Genomic DNA, 13356 nt, shown 5'->3' with positions numbered 1-13356 from the left:
CAGGACAACTGATATGTTCAAAACACGGTGTGGATTTTTAAGAGGCACTTACAGCCTGACCTGCTGAGGACAGCATTTTCTGTCAGTGGCTATTTACTTAATCTAGCATATACTGGGATTAAACTTGTTTGTTCATTTACACTGCAGGACTTCACCAGCAGAATAGATGAAAAGTCTAAAAAAAATTTATGGTATAATCATGCTGGAAACTATCAAAAGTCTCATTTCTGAGCATGCTGAGAACATTTCCTGCAAGCATTTAATGTCTTCATATAGCAGATTACATGTGTACCCAGAAACAGAAGCAGCCAAACATCCATAATCATCTGAATGAAAACACCACACCTGCACCCTGCATCAAGGATTTAGTTTGAGCCCTGGAAGAATGCATCAGGAGGAAGGGACCTGGGAAGCTGCAAATTAAATAGACTCTCAATGGCTCATCATATCCAACACCAGCTCTCAGAAAAAACAGACAATCCAAAGATCAGACTTCCAGTTTCTCTTTTTCATGTTAACATAGCAGTTCATACTCCTGTAGGACTGCAAACTGGTCATCCTACCTAGTATTGCTGCAGCCTGAGACTATTAGTAACACACTAATCTTCTTACAAAGCTAGCTTTAAAACCCACGTAAGCAACTAGGGCTAATACAGTTACTATAGATAAAATACCAGCTTTAAACAATGTAACTCATTGATGTTTTGTTGAGGATTTTTTGTGTGAACACATGGGGAAGATTAGTTTGTTTTTATCTGCTGACTTGTAAGAGAACAAAGCTGGCTACAGGGATAGAATGGAAACAACCTATTCAGAGGTGAAAAACAGATATCAACAGATATCTTACTCTTGCTGCAGTCACTGCTAGTTGCCAGAGAGCCTGTGGGAGACCACCAGTACTTCACATGTGGATTTGTGTAGCCTGCATTAGGTGCAGTATCCAACTGTTCCAGCATCATGAGCAGCATCATAAGCCATCTTTAGAATAAGAGAGATGTTCCACCACACATCTGCTTCAGTCATGTTTACAATTAAGTGCTATCCCTTTTAGTGATGAAAAGGGAGGACTGGGATGAAATCAAGCTGATCAAGTGCTGACAGTGCTGCTTGTCCACCCACATTCACCCACCTCCAACTTTAACACACTATTTACAGTCATGATGCAACTGTAAATCGTATTGAACAAAGCAGGGGATATGCTAAGGGCAATGCAAAGTTAAGGCAGCCTTGTCTTAGAGGCAGTAAAGCATGGAGAGAAAATGCACAATAAAACCACATTAATGGTCTCACATATGATTGTAACAGCTCAAGATTTGAAGTGCTTTTAGGAGAAAGTGGCAACAAGGGACATCAGAGCCCAGCAGGCTGATGAGATGTCAAGCAACTATAATAAAATTAATTTATCTCCCTTCCATTTAGAAGGTAATTTTTCAGAAGCCTGCCCTGTATTACTGCTGCAAACCACATGAAGAATCACCCTTCCATCTGCCATAAGTTTTGGCAGAAATTAGGTCCCAATAGATTTTTGGCAAGCTTTGAAGAGCCTGATGTTTGGTACCATAAGTGGGTGTATGACTCAGTTTTTTCCCCCAACACTTAACATCTTTTCCCCATTTCAACTTGGGATTTGGAGAACAGCCTGCAGTTTCAAGCCCTGATGTTATATTTCAGCTCTTCCAAGGGCTGCCAATATCCTCTGACACAGGAGAGAAACATATGAAAGAAGCTGAGACCAGATTTTAAAAAAAATCTATCTAAATAGCTGGATTGCTGCCAAAAATCCCATTCTATTTCTTTCACAGGGAAGCTCTCCCTAGATGAGGGCTGCTGCCCAAGGCAAAGCAATCTGTCAGAGTCACAAGTCCAGGACTGGAGGCACCAGGGAAAGGGAGGGAGAAAGAACTGCCCAACAGCTCCACTGATGGGTTCATCTGACCAAAGATTACAAGAAAGTCTCAGAAAGGGTAAGAGGACAGAGTAAGATAAAGTAAAATAAGAAACTGCCCAGAAAAGCACATGAATACTCCAGATATTTTAAAAAGCTCTACCTGAGCCCAAAAATGTACCATGATTTTAAGGAAACAAAAGAGGCTGCCTAGACTCAATCTATTATGAAAAGCAAAGGGCTCTGTAAGGACCCCAAGCATAATCTTAACCTGCTTCCAGAAATGAATGATAACTGCTCATCAAGATGTGCTTAAGCTACTGAACTCATTCTGATTTGTAACATGCAGAAAACAAACCAAATAGTTTCATCACTTGGTGTTTGCATCATAGAAGAATTTACACATACTTAGGATAATGGCCAAATACTGCTCAAAGAACATGTGAATCCAGTAGTAAGATATGCAGATCAGCAGAACTATCAGGTAAGAGTGAAGGAGCTTCCAGGATATGACAGTTCTGCCTTGCACCATCCTGACAAAACTAAAGAATGTATCTTACTTTGTGTGCTCTGTAGACATGAAGCAGCTCAGCTGGAAGATCAAAACCAGCAATTCAGAACTAAATGGACAGAGGCCAGCAACTCCTTTCTATGCCTGGGCTGTATACTGTACAAACTGCTCATAAGACAAACAACTGTTTATATAAGAAATCCACATGACATGCTTATGACAGGAAATATTCCTCTAGAAATCTGGGATCCTTTCAGTAACTCTCAGAAGTTTCTAACTACTAAGCTCTGCATTGCTATGACTTGAAAAGTTACTCCTTGCCAGCTGTTCACTACCACCATTCTGGAAAACACTACTCCCAAATGCCCTGGTGGCATAAGGCAGGACAATTCCACCCCTCAGAAGCTGTAACTCCCAGTGCACTGCATTGCCTGGGGCTGTAGGGGCAGTAACTGCCAGCAGACACGAAGCAACCAGCCTGGGATGGTCATCTCCATGACTGCCACCAAGTGAATCTGTCAGACCTTGAGACACAGCTCAGCAACATGCAAAGACCCACATCTCTTCCAGACTGCTGATGAAGCAGACCTCAGTGAAGGCATCAGCGAGGTATTTTCCTTCCCCCTCCAGTGCTAAAGAACTTGCAAGCTATTCCAGGTTCCTTCCCTCTAGAAGCATATTCCTACAAATGTAAATACAGCAGGATAAGAGATTTTTCTTTGGAATGTTTCTGTGAAATATTTTTTATTCATGTTCTTGAAACCCTGACTACTTGCTTGCATATTTTGAGAAAATTTCACCTCTTGTCCTTTAAAGAAATGTTACTCACCCACAACTCTGTCTCCTACTTTTATTCCCATCTTCCTCATGGCTGCAGCATACAATGCCACAGCTTGTCTCAGTTCTTCAAAGGTAACTTTCAGGATTTCTTCCTTGCCTTCCTCTGAGGAAAGATTGAAACAACCAGTTATAAATTATGTATTGCAACATAGATGGAGTCTAATACAAACAACTAATTCTGGAAGAATATGAAGTAATTTTAGGAGAAGAATTTCCAATAATTATACATTTTGCTTTTTCAAGCTCCTCTTATGCTCTACCAAGCTTTTCTATTTCATGATAATAAAATATTAATTAGTAGCATTCATTAAGTTGGCACCAGAACATTTAAGGACAGGAACACATTTGTGAAAATACAAACTATTCACTGTCAAAAGGTATGTTCTCAAGGAGCATCTATGATTAACAAATTGCACTCTCCAAGGCTACTTTCTAACATGGAAAGAACCACCTCATTCTCCCTTTGTGCTCAGTTTTCTCAATAGGTCTAAGAAGCCCAGCAAGGTGTCAACATCACATTTTATGACAGCAAGTCAATGTTGACTAGAAAATCATGCACATATAGTTACTAAGGCTTGACTTTCAATGTGCTTTCCAAACATCCAAGTTTGCCAACACACCTCAAAGCAAATAAATTCAACTGGGCTCCATTCATCTCCAAAAACATCTGCAGGGCGTTTTCATTTTGGTACTGAATGTCAGATGTTACATAAGCAGTTAATAAATCACTCATGAAATAAATTGAACAAATCTAAATGTTATGAAAGGCAAAGTTTGTCATCTTAAAGGTCTCTTCCTGTAATTCCTCAGCATGACTCCTGAAAACCATGTGGCCTGTCCTGGTTCCAGGATCTAGCTCATCTTATCACACGTATCCCAAGGATGTTGCAATAAAGGTGTATTGCATGCCCTGGTACAGCAGGTTCTTGCTAAACAGATTCCATCAGTCTGATTTCCTTAAGCAGGGAACAGTATTTTATTATTTTGCCTTCCTAGACTTCCATCTCACTAAATTTAAACCTACATGGAACAAAAGAGCAGGTGATGGGAAACAGGAGTCAATGTAACATGTAGCTCCTATGCTAAACAGGGACTGCTGGTAGATACTGTGCTCCCCTAAAACAACAGAAAACAGGACGGTTGTATTGTTCCCTTATTTAAAAACCCCAAGAGAAGGGGGTCACAAACAAGAGACTCAGTGGGAGCCAGTGACTAGTGAAATTGTTTAGGAAAGTGACCTTTACATTCCTGTGCTGTTATACCCAGGTTGCTCCCACAGAATCATCCCCAGAGAATACACAAACCTCCCTAAACACCACTCTGACCCAACAGTGAGGGGTTAACAAAAAAATACTCGGACTTAAGAGACCTTAAGAAGATTAAACACAGCAGAAGGTCATTAAAAGAAATGCAGGTGGAAGTCTGGTCACCACAGAAGTGTGTTCACTCCAGCACTGACACAGTATTCAACTAGAAAATATTTCTGCTCCTTTGTCTTATTACACCAAGACTGGGTCAGATTTTCCCATTCTTCCTGAACTGGTAGTTGATTTTTAATCTATATAATTAGAGAGGTTTATTTCAATACCTCTAAGCAGTAAAAGGCAACTGCTAATTATTTCTTCAGCAGTGATGTTACAGAACAAGACTGCTGTCTCATGTAGTTCATAAACACCTATCAGAACAGTAATACACATGTAATTAAGAACTGACCTCCAGATGTCAGAAATCAGAGACTAAGACTTAACACACAATCAGTCCATAGTTCTGCATATTTTTCTCTGTTTATGAGCTGTAAGATTGCATTTTTTATTGTTTAGCTATTAAGAAGCATCACTGCTTGGTCAGTCTTATGATAAGGATTAGGTCCAGCAAAAGGGAAGCTCAGAATACAACTCTTTAAGGAAGCACTGACACCTGCACAGACCTAATCCCATCTAATAGATTAGTTTTTTTAAGTTATCAAAGCCAACAGAGGTACAGGAGGGACTTGTCTTAACATTACCATCTTCATGAGTACACAGCAATTTTACTAGATTCAAATCTTCTCCAATAAACAAAAAAAATCAAAACTGAGCTCTAATGTTCCAAAAAAGTGAAATTCCAAATCTTCCATGCATGTCACTCCTTCCTTTCTGCATTGTCAAAAGCAGAGCTAATTGCTACCTATGCCCCATGCAGTCTTAGTATTCTTAAAATAAAAGGCATAGGAAGAGGGTGGGAAGGCAGGCATCACAAAAAAATCAAAACTGAGCTCTAATGTTCCAAAAAAGTGAAATTCCAAATCTTCCATGCATGTCACTCCTTCCTTTCTGTATTGTCAAAAGCAGAGCTAATTGCTACCTATGCCCCATGCAGTCTTAGTATTCTTAAAATAAAAGGCATAGGAAGAGGGTGGGAAGGCAGGCATCAAGCAGAGTCAGAACACCTCCTGAAAGTAGGCATCAGGGAAGTATTGGAGAAATGTGAAGTAACAGATCAAATATTGAGTGATGCTAAACAAAGAATTACTTCAGTTAAGCACATTTAAAACTAACTTGAGTTTGCCAAGGACTCTATCTGTACTTCCAGGGCATGTTTTGCTCTTTTTTGCAGATCTGTATCAGATTCTGCAGAGTTACTGATTTTATTTTCCTCTTTTCTCCTCACCCAAGCCAGTTTATTTCAAGGTTTCATAAACAGTGAGCTGTTTTATAAGACCTAGTCCTGTGAACTGTAAATAAATACAAGCCATTAACTCTTCCTTACTTGCTGCATACAGTGCAATCTTGTCATTGTCCTTGTGCTTCAGAAGATTCTCAGCGTAGTTCAGACGGCTGCCTTTAAACCACTCTGGAACATCTGCAATACTTTTGGATGTATCAACCACCTGAAAAAGCACAATACATTCCATAATATATTTTTTTCTTCAGAGCATTGCACAGAAATCAGCTAATTCCAAGCTCTCGATACACTTTTAGAGGAAAATAATTAATCGCAGCTTACACATGGCAAAGAGACACTAAATCCTGTCATTATAGACCTGGAAAGATTAATTATTTCTCAACTGCCACAAGCAAAGGCATCATTGCAAAAAAAAAACTGAAAAAAATTCCTTGCTGACAGTTCTATTTTCAGACTAGCATTTGGTAATTCAAATTAACCCTTCACTACATAAGTGAAGTGTGCAGTTAAATGTAACACATTCAAGCTTTATATTCCAATTCTTCATGTTAAGATGAAGTTTCAGTGAACAGGTGAGTGCCCGGTCTGCAGCAGAACTGCTAGTGCAATACTTGAAACCACCAACACTGCATCACTCAGTGCTCATTTGACCCTCCTTGATTTTTCTGCTTTACAAAAACTGGCTCAACAAATTAATAAGACCATATTAAGTAATTTACCATTTAAGAATAAGATACTCAAATTAAAAGAAGCCACAAAAATATATTGAGCTGAAATTACTTTCCCCCATCTTGAGCTAATTAAACCTCAAAATATTAAGTTACCCCTTAATACTTCAGTTAAGGCTATACATTTAATAACAGTGATAGAAAAGAATCTCTTAGCATTAGCCACAAAGTTACATAAAGTCCATCCAAACCACCCCACTCTTTACAGATACAGCTGCCCAGCAGCACATGTATTTTGCATTCTTTAAACTGAAACTGTATTTTCTAGCTGTGTTCTTAAAAGCTTCAGTCTATACCCTCAGGTTCTCTTTCATGGACTGTACACACATTACAGTAACAGCATTGTTTCAGACCAAGTAAAAGGCTCTTCTGAAAGCCAGATAGAAATCCAAAAGTACCTCTTATTCCAGAAAACCTGATGTTTGTGCTCAGAGATGTGCAGTGTATGTATGACTGGAGGCAATCCTAACATTTATTTTACAAGAGAAGTTCAAGCTCATGTGGAAGTGCTCTGCTCTACTACTTGATTTGAAATGAGTTTTCTGAAAATGGGAACTCAAGCAGATTTCTTTCCTTTTAACAATTTGCTAGAACTGAGTCACAACACATAGAATTTACTCACTCATGCTGCAGAAGTTTTTCACACTGACATTACTGCAGTAACTAGAAGCCACTCTTAAAACTGACTCATTACTGACTTCCTTAGCATCAAGAAGAGACAGCAAATGTTCTCACCATTCTCCAGAACAAGATCTTATATACCTCTGTTTTTTCCTGGAATGGAACATCCCTTCAAAAAGCTCCACTAGCATAAGGTGCTAGACTCACATAGTTGGTGCTCCATTAGTTTCTTCTCAGGTAACTCCAATGACTCCTAGTTGAGGCAAATGTCTTTGGCAGTGGTACTTTGTTCCTGATCTCTACCTTAGAGGCAAGTTCTCAGCACACAGACACTCAAGGTCTGCTAATCATTTAGTGGAAGATCCCAGCTCCAGCAAGTCTATAAAAATACGAAGCTCTGCAAACCTTTCACTTTATCCAGTCCCAAGAGATGCTCAGCATATCCACAGGAAAGGGAAAGGAGAGCAGAGCACAGCACTGCTGACTGCAGCCCTCTGACTCAGTACAGCTTTATCCCTACCCACAAGGGCCCTAAGGCACACAGGGCCAATCTGTGTGGTTAGGTGAACATGCCAAGTACCAGCTGCACTCCCATGCCACCAGCTCCTGTTCTACTACTGCTCTTCACAGCAGCTAATAAGTGACTACTTCCCAAGCCTTAGTAGCTACAAACAAGCATAACATTAGCAATATGCTCTCCCCACACTTCTGCTGTTTCCCCTGACCAAAGTGGTTTGCTCTGTGCTATGACCTGCACTGCCCTGCCCCGGAGATTCTGCTTACCCTGGGCAGAGCCCACACCTTGAAGAATTAATCTCACCCTTACAGGACACAGATAATCCTTGCCTTACTGGGGTACATGTGATGTTCTGTATGACCTGAAGAGCAAAATAGCATGCCTCATGGAAGGCCAGAGAGCAGATACCACCAGAATGCTCAAAGCAGCCCCTCTACAGGAAAAAACAGCTGTCAGGTGCTTCTTGTAGCAAAGTTTAGAACACATTCCTCATTTAAAATCAGCTACTCATGACGTGACAGAACAGTGCCAATGTTGCCGTGCCAGCAGCTCTGTACACTGCAAGTACCTTTCCTCTTTTCAGAACTGACATGGATCTCAATTGCTGTAGAGTGACAACATCATGTCTACATCAAATACTTAAAACCTTTATTAAGTTTAAATAAAACACTGGCTGTCTGTATTTCATATCGAATATTTTATTGTTTTTTTCTTAGAATGACCTGTTAATGTAGAAAATGTTTCACTGGCTGGGAACAGATGAGTCAACTCTGGTTGATGAAAAATTGTATTTTTCCTCAAAGCATAACACTTCCTTCCAACAGGCAGCAGGGGCCAAGCTTCAAGACACCTCAAACTTTTCAGCTCTTTAGCTACCACGGAACAGATCAGTTACTGACTTGCCTTTCCTCATGACAAACAACAGAATTAGGCCAATGGCAAGAACTAACAGCAAGTCAGCTTTGAGGCTCAACAAAGCTGAAGTCAAGCCTTGAAGCTGACATTGAGGGAAAGCTGGAGGCCAACAGCTATCTCCATAAAGAGCAGATCAAGTATTTTCTTCTGCAGACCTTGTCCTTGTTGACTCTACCTCTCCTGTTTTAAGATCTCACATCACAGCCAGGCTGCTGTAGAAGAGGCATACAGAGGCCTAGACTAGTGAGCTTCTAGTTAAAGCCATCCTAAACATCCCCGTCTTTTTGCTTCTCATCCTCAGAAAACATCCACATTTAGGCCACCACTGCCTGCTTCAGTCTCCCTTCCATGTCAGCAACCACTGGTGGTGCCTGGAGAGACACATTTCCAGTACCAGTCCTGTAAGCAAGGGAACAAGTGTTACTGCCCAGCTCACTCTGTACAGATACACAGGTACAAAACTCTGAACTACTTGCTCAGGACAATTAATATTCATATGGAACTTTAGAAAAATAGCCCTGCTAGCAGCACAGAATCCATAGAAAATTAACAGTATCCAAACAGAACCTGGCTAGATTTTGGACTACTATCTGTAGGAAAAACAGGTCAAGTGTTTACAGTTTTCAGGCTACATACTTCAAGAGGCAGGAAAGTTCTTGCTGAGTTCCCTCTTACAGAGAGTGGGTCACACTAAGACACCCAAGCACACAGCTTTATGGCAGGAGCCACTTGGTCCATCATATCATGCAGTACAGATATTTATAAGAAAGGAAAAGGCAAAAGAATCTTATCAGTTCCCTCTGCAGAACTGCCAGTACTCTGACTGTTCCTGGAACAGATGACCTCCAGAGACTAAGATACAAGTCCAGTCCTCTCTACTAAGTCCCAGAAAGGTTCCTCTGCATCAAGCTTTTGCAGTAATTATTCCATCAACTTCCTCAGATGGAAAACCACAGGATGATCTTTATATCCTACACCAGGTCTGTACAGGGGCTCCATTTGCAACAGCTTCAAAGTCACCTTTATCTCAAAGCAACTGTAACACAGTCTGCTATTCCACCTGACATTGTGTTCAACCACTAACATTCCCTCAGAGATCCCTCAAGCCTAAATCTGATTGCAGAGACTTCCATAACCAGTTCTACAGACCCAGAGTGGAACAGGTGTGCTTACCAGGAAAGTTGACTTGGGGAACATAAACATGAACTTGACTGCATGGCAGCATTCAGAAAATCATGGTATTTTACCAGCATACTCCTAGAGCAGAAGGCAGCACATTGGTAGACTCCTCACAGGTAACCAGGGCTGCCAAGGTGTGCAAGAGCACACAACCACAAGGACAGTAGAGCAGAATTGTTTAAGACAATAGAACTTGAGGATTTCACTGCCTAAAGTGTATCAGCAACAGAACACCACCATCCAGAACCCAAGGAAATTCAGGACTACACACTTCATGGATCTCCATTATCACTTACAAAGGTGCCAGTAACAGGTCAGAAGATCTATTGTAAAACTAGTTTACCTCCCTCTGTATTACACTTGACTGTGGACAAAAAAAGTACTGACTTACCTCATCATACAGGTGAGAGCACACAATGCTACTGTACTTCCAGAATTCTGCCCAGAAGTCTGCGAAGGATTCCACTGACCACTGGTATAAGTCATCATAGTTGGCTAGAAGCAATAGTTGTCTGTTAGAATTATGCAGAGAATCACAGGACTTTAGACAAACTACAGTTAGAGATATCCCAGATGAAGAAAATTTGTGGCTAGAACAACCAGCAAGATAAAACTGACCACAAAAGGATCACTTCTGTTCAAGGCAAGTGACTCCAGCATGAACAGAAAGTCTGCTGGAACACCTGAACAGATGGAGTCATCTCACCTGACTGTTACAAGCCATTTGCAGCCACAGATATGGATCTAACAGCTTTGTGCATTATCTAGCCTGGCCCAATCAGTGAAACTGGAGATTAGTCAGTAGGACAGTGTCAGCACCCGCTGACACCTCCACTTCCTATCATATCTCCAGTGTGATGCTTTCATACAGCACAAGGTAAACAAGTGTCCTCTACAGGAGAGATTTACTGTAGGGCTCTACTGTGGGACCAAAGACCTCTGACAGCACAGTGGCATGGAGATTAGAGGCACTCATAACTGTAGCACCAACAGCACCCCCACAAAGCAAGCATGCACTGCTCCTCAATAAATGAGGGGTCTAGCATCCTATATGCTTCTCACACTACAACAGCATGAATGAGGGGAAACAAAATGTTCCCTAACTAAATATTAAAACCACAACCTGGCATTAAAAACATAGAAATGAGAAGTTTAAGTTTTAATTGTGAGACAGATGAAGTAACCTGTGGAACACACCAAGAAAATCATGATTCAAACTAAATACTGACACTCAGTGTGTAACACAATTTTGAGTAACTGAGGTGGATGCCTCATCACCAGCTTAAAAGCAACATCTCTAAGTCACATCCTTTCAGTCTGAAGCTGTGCCAACAGCCAAATTAAATATGAGTATCTGCCATCAGTAGCAGTAGTAACAGTTTCATGCTCTTCCAACTGTTTCCCATTAGATGCTTTCAGCTAAACCACTTGAACTCATTTTCCCCAATTATCTTTGGTTTCTCATCCTGTTATCAAGCTGACTGATTCAGGAGTCACCTTTGCATCCTCTTCCTACAAGGAGGGCATCTTCCAGCTTTATAAAAGAGAAAGAATATTCAAAGTAATCTCTACATGTTAGTCACACTTGATCACTACCACTGTTTCATCACCCAGTTTGTCCCTTCTACATCTTATTCCACTGTCTTTTCCAGCAGTGTGAGATGACTCCCTGGCTATTACTGACACAGAAGCAAAGGCTCTTCTCCATAGCTCAGCTTTTGACTACACATTTTCCCAGTCTCAGCCTCCTACATTCCTTTTTACACTCCACCCAAACTACTCTTCACTATTTTGTACATTGCTGGTGTGGGGATAAGACTTTACCAAAGGGAAATTAAAGCTTCCATCTCCTCCTTCAAAACCTAATTGTACCACATGCTCTGAATCTTTTGACAGCACAAAAAGCTCCAAGTCACCACTGATTTGGTGTCTTACAATATGAAGAGTTTGTTCTGTGTTGTCCATATAGCTTGTCTCTAAATGAGCTTTAGCATGCAAGTCCTTCAGGGCACAGGCCTGTTACTCAGCAATTAAACATTGCATCTCCTTATTGTACTTTCAAGGTTGGACAGAGCCAAGCTTAGCTCCTCAGCCCCTCCACAACTTGATGTTACATAAACAAACCATCCTTGTTGATGGATAGCACACGATCCAATGAACATCACTTCAAGTCTAATGGAAGTTGACAAAGGTTTTATATAGGCACAGGAATGCACTTTTAACTGGAGATACCCACTTTAAAGTAGAGTGAAAAAAGTTCTAGTTGTTACAGCTGTAAACATGAGCAGCCCATCAGAAACTTCATTCACTCTTGAGCATATGGATACCAGTTACATGACATTTCTAGTCAGGGGGTTACTAAAATTCTGTAGTAGTTTGTGTCCTTTGTACCAGAGCTAGACACCAAACATGTATTAAAATGGGAAATCCCCAAGTAGTCAAAATAATGACCTGGCCTGCCTACACAGTAAGTTCCCAATCAAGATGCACAATTGTTTTCCAGACATGAACTGCTAAAAATACCAGATACATTGCTGCTACTACTCCAGAATGTCTCTACTTACACCAGACATTTATACTGGACTGACAAACTTGTCAGACCACTTAAAAAACTACTCCCTCCCTCACACAAATGATGACAGGAAAGCTACACAAGCAACCTGGTCCCCAAATACTTAAGAGAGTAATGGACAGCACAAAACAAGCTAGTCAGAACTAGAGGGTTTGACCCCCTCCATGCACTGGTTCGTGATGTGAACAAGCCCACACAGCCAGCACCAGACTCCTGACACCCTGAAAAAATGACCTGAAGTTGACAGTCATTGAAAAGTGGAACAGTCTGGGTTGAAAGACACCTCTGGAGGTCCACTCCCCTACTCAAAGCAGGGCTACATTCAAAGTTGACAGCTTGATTCTAGGCCAAAGGACTGTGCACCTACTCACAGCCATACAGGTATCTCTGAATGAGCATGAAGCACAGCTTGAAGTTCAGAAGCCTGGGGAGCTGCACAGCAAACATCCTTAGCTTCCATCACTGAACTGACAGGCCACATTTCACTTTGCAGCACACCCAGAAGTGAGAGGTACACACTTCACAGAGATGAGGCTGCACACACGGCCTCACCTCCAACCTGTCTGACCTCCCAGCCGTGACAACAGCAACCGCTCCTTCCTACAGCCCCTCGAACACCGAGTCACTCCAGCGCTCCTCTCCGCGGGAAACCCCTCAAACAGGACCTCAGCGCTGCACAGGAGCACAGAGCAGGTACCAACGCCTGCACTGCCTGGGCTGACATCCAGCAGCAGCAGAGGCCGCAGATAAGGCTGTTTGCCTTTCCCAGCCGCACGCACCTTCATGCCAAGCGAGATGCTGCCCGGAGGCCGCGGCGGGAGGCACAGCCCGAGCATCCTGCTCACAGCAGGGACCGCTTCGCCCTCTCAAGCCTCGGAGGGAGTGCCTGGGCACCCCAAGGAGCCTCCTCTCAGGGCCAGCGAT

At 41.7% G+C, this 13356-nt stretch overlaps 1 protein-coding gene across 1 annotated transcript in view; it reads right to left on the bottom strand.

The window, feature by feature from the left end:
- AACS (acetoacetyl-CoA synthetase) overlaps positions 1–13356 on the bottom strand; it is a 42843-nt gene that overhangs the window by 21588 nt on the left and 7899 nt on the right. The window contains exons 2-4 of the mRNA XM_009997681.1: positions 10252–10355; positions 5985–6105; positions 3226–3339 (exon numbers count right to left, since the gene is read on the bottom strand). Coding sequence (XP_009995983.1) covers positions 3226–3339; positions 5985–6105; positions 10252–10355 — 339 coding nt within the window. The remainder of the gene's footprint in view (positions 1–3225; positions 3340–5984; positions 6106–10251; positions 10356–13356) is intronic.

Source organism: Chaetura pelagica, unplaced genomic scaffold (genome assembly GCF_000747805.2).
Source record: "Chaetura pelagica isolate M959 unplaced genomic scaffold, ChaPel_1.0 scaffold45, whole genome shotgun sequence".
Taxonomy (NCBI): domain Eukaryota; kingdom Metazoa; phylum Chordata; class Aves; order Apodiformes; family Apodidae; genus Chaetura; species Chaetura pelagica.
The sequence above is the reverse complement of the archived record's forward strand: the minus strand, read 5'-3'. Positions and strand labels throughout refer to the sequence as shown.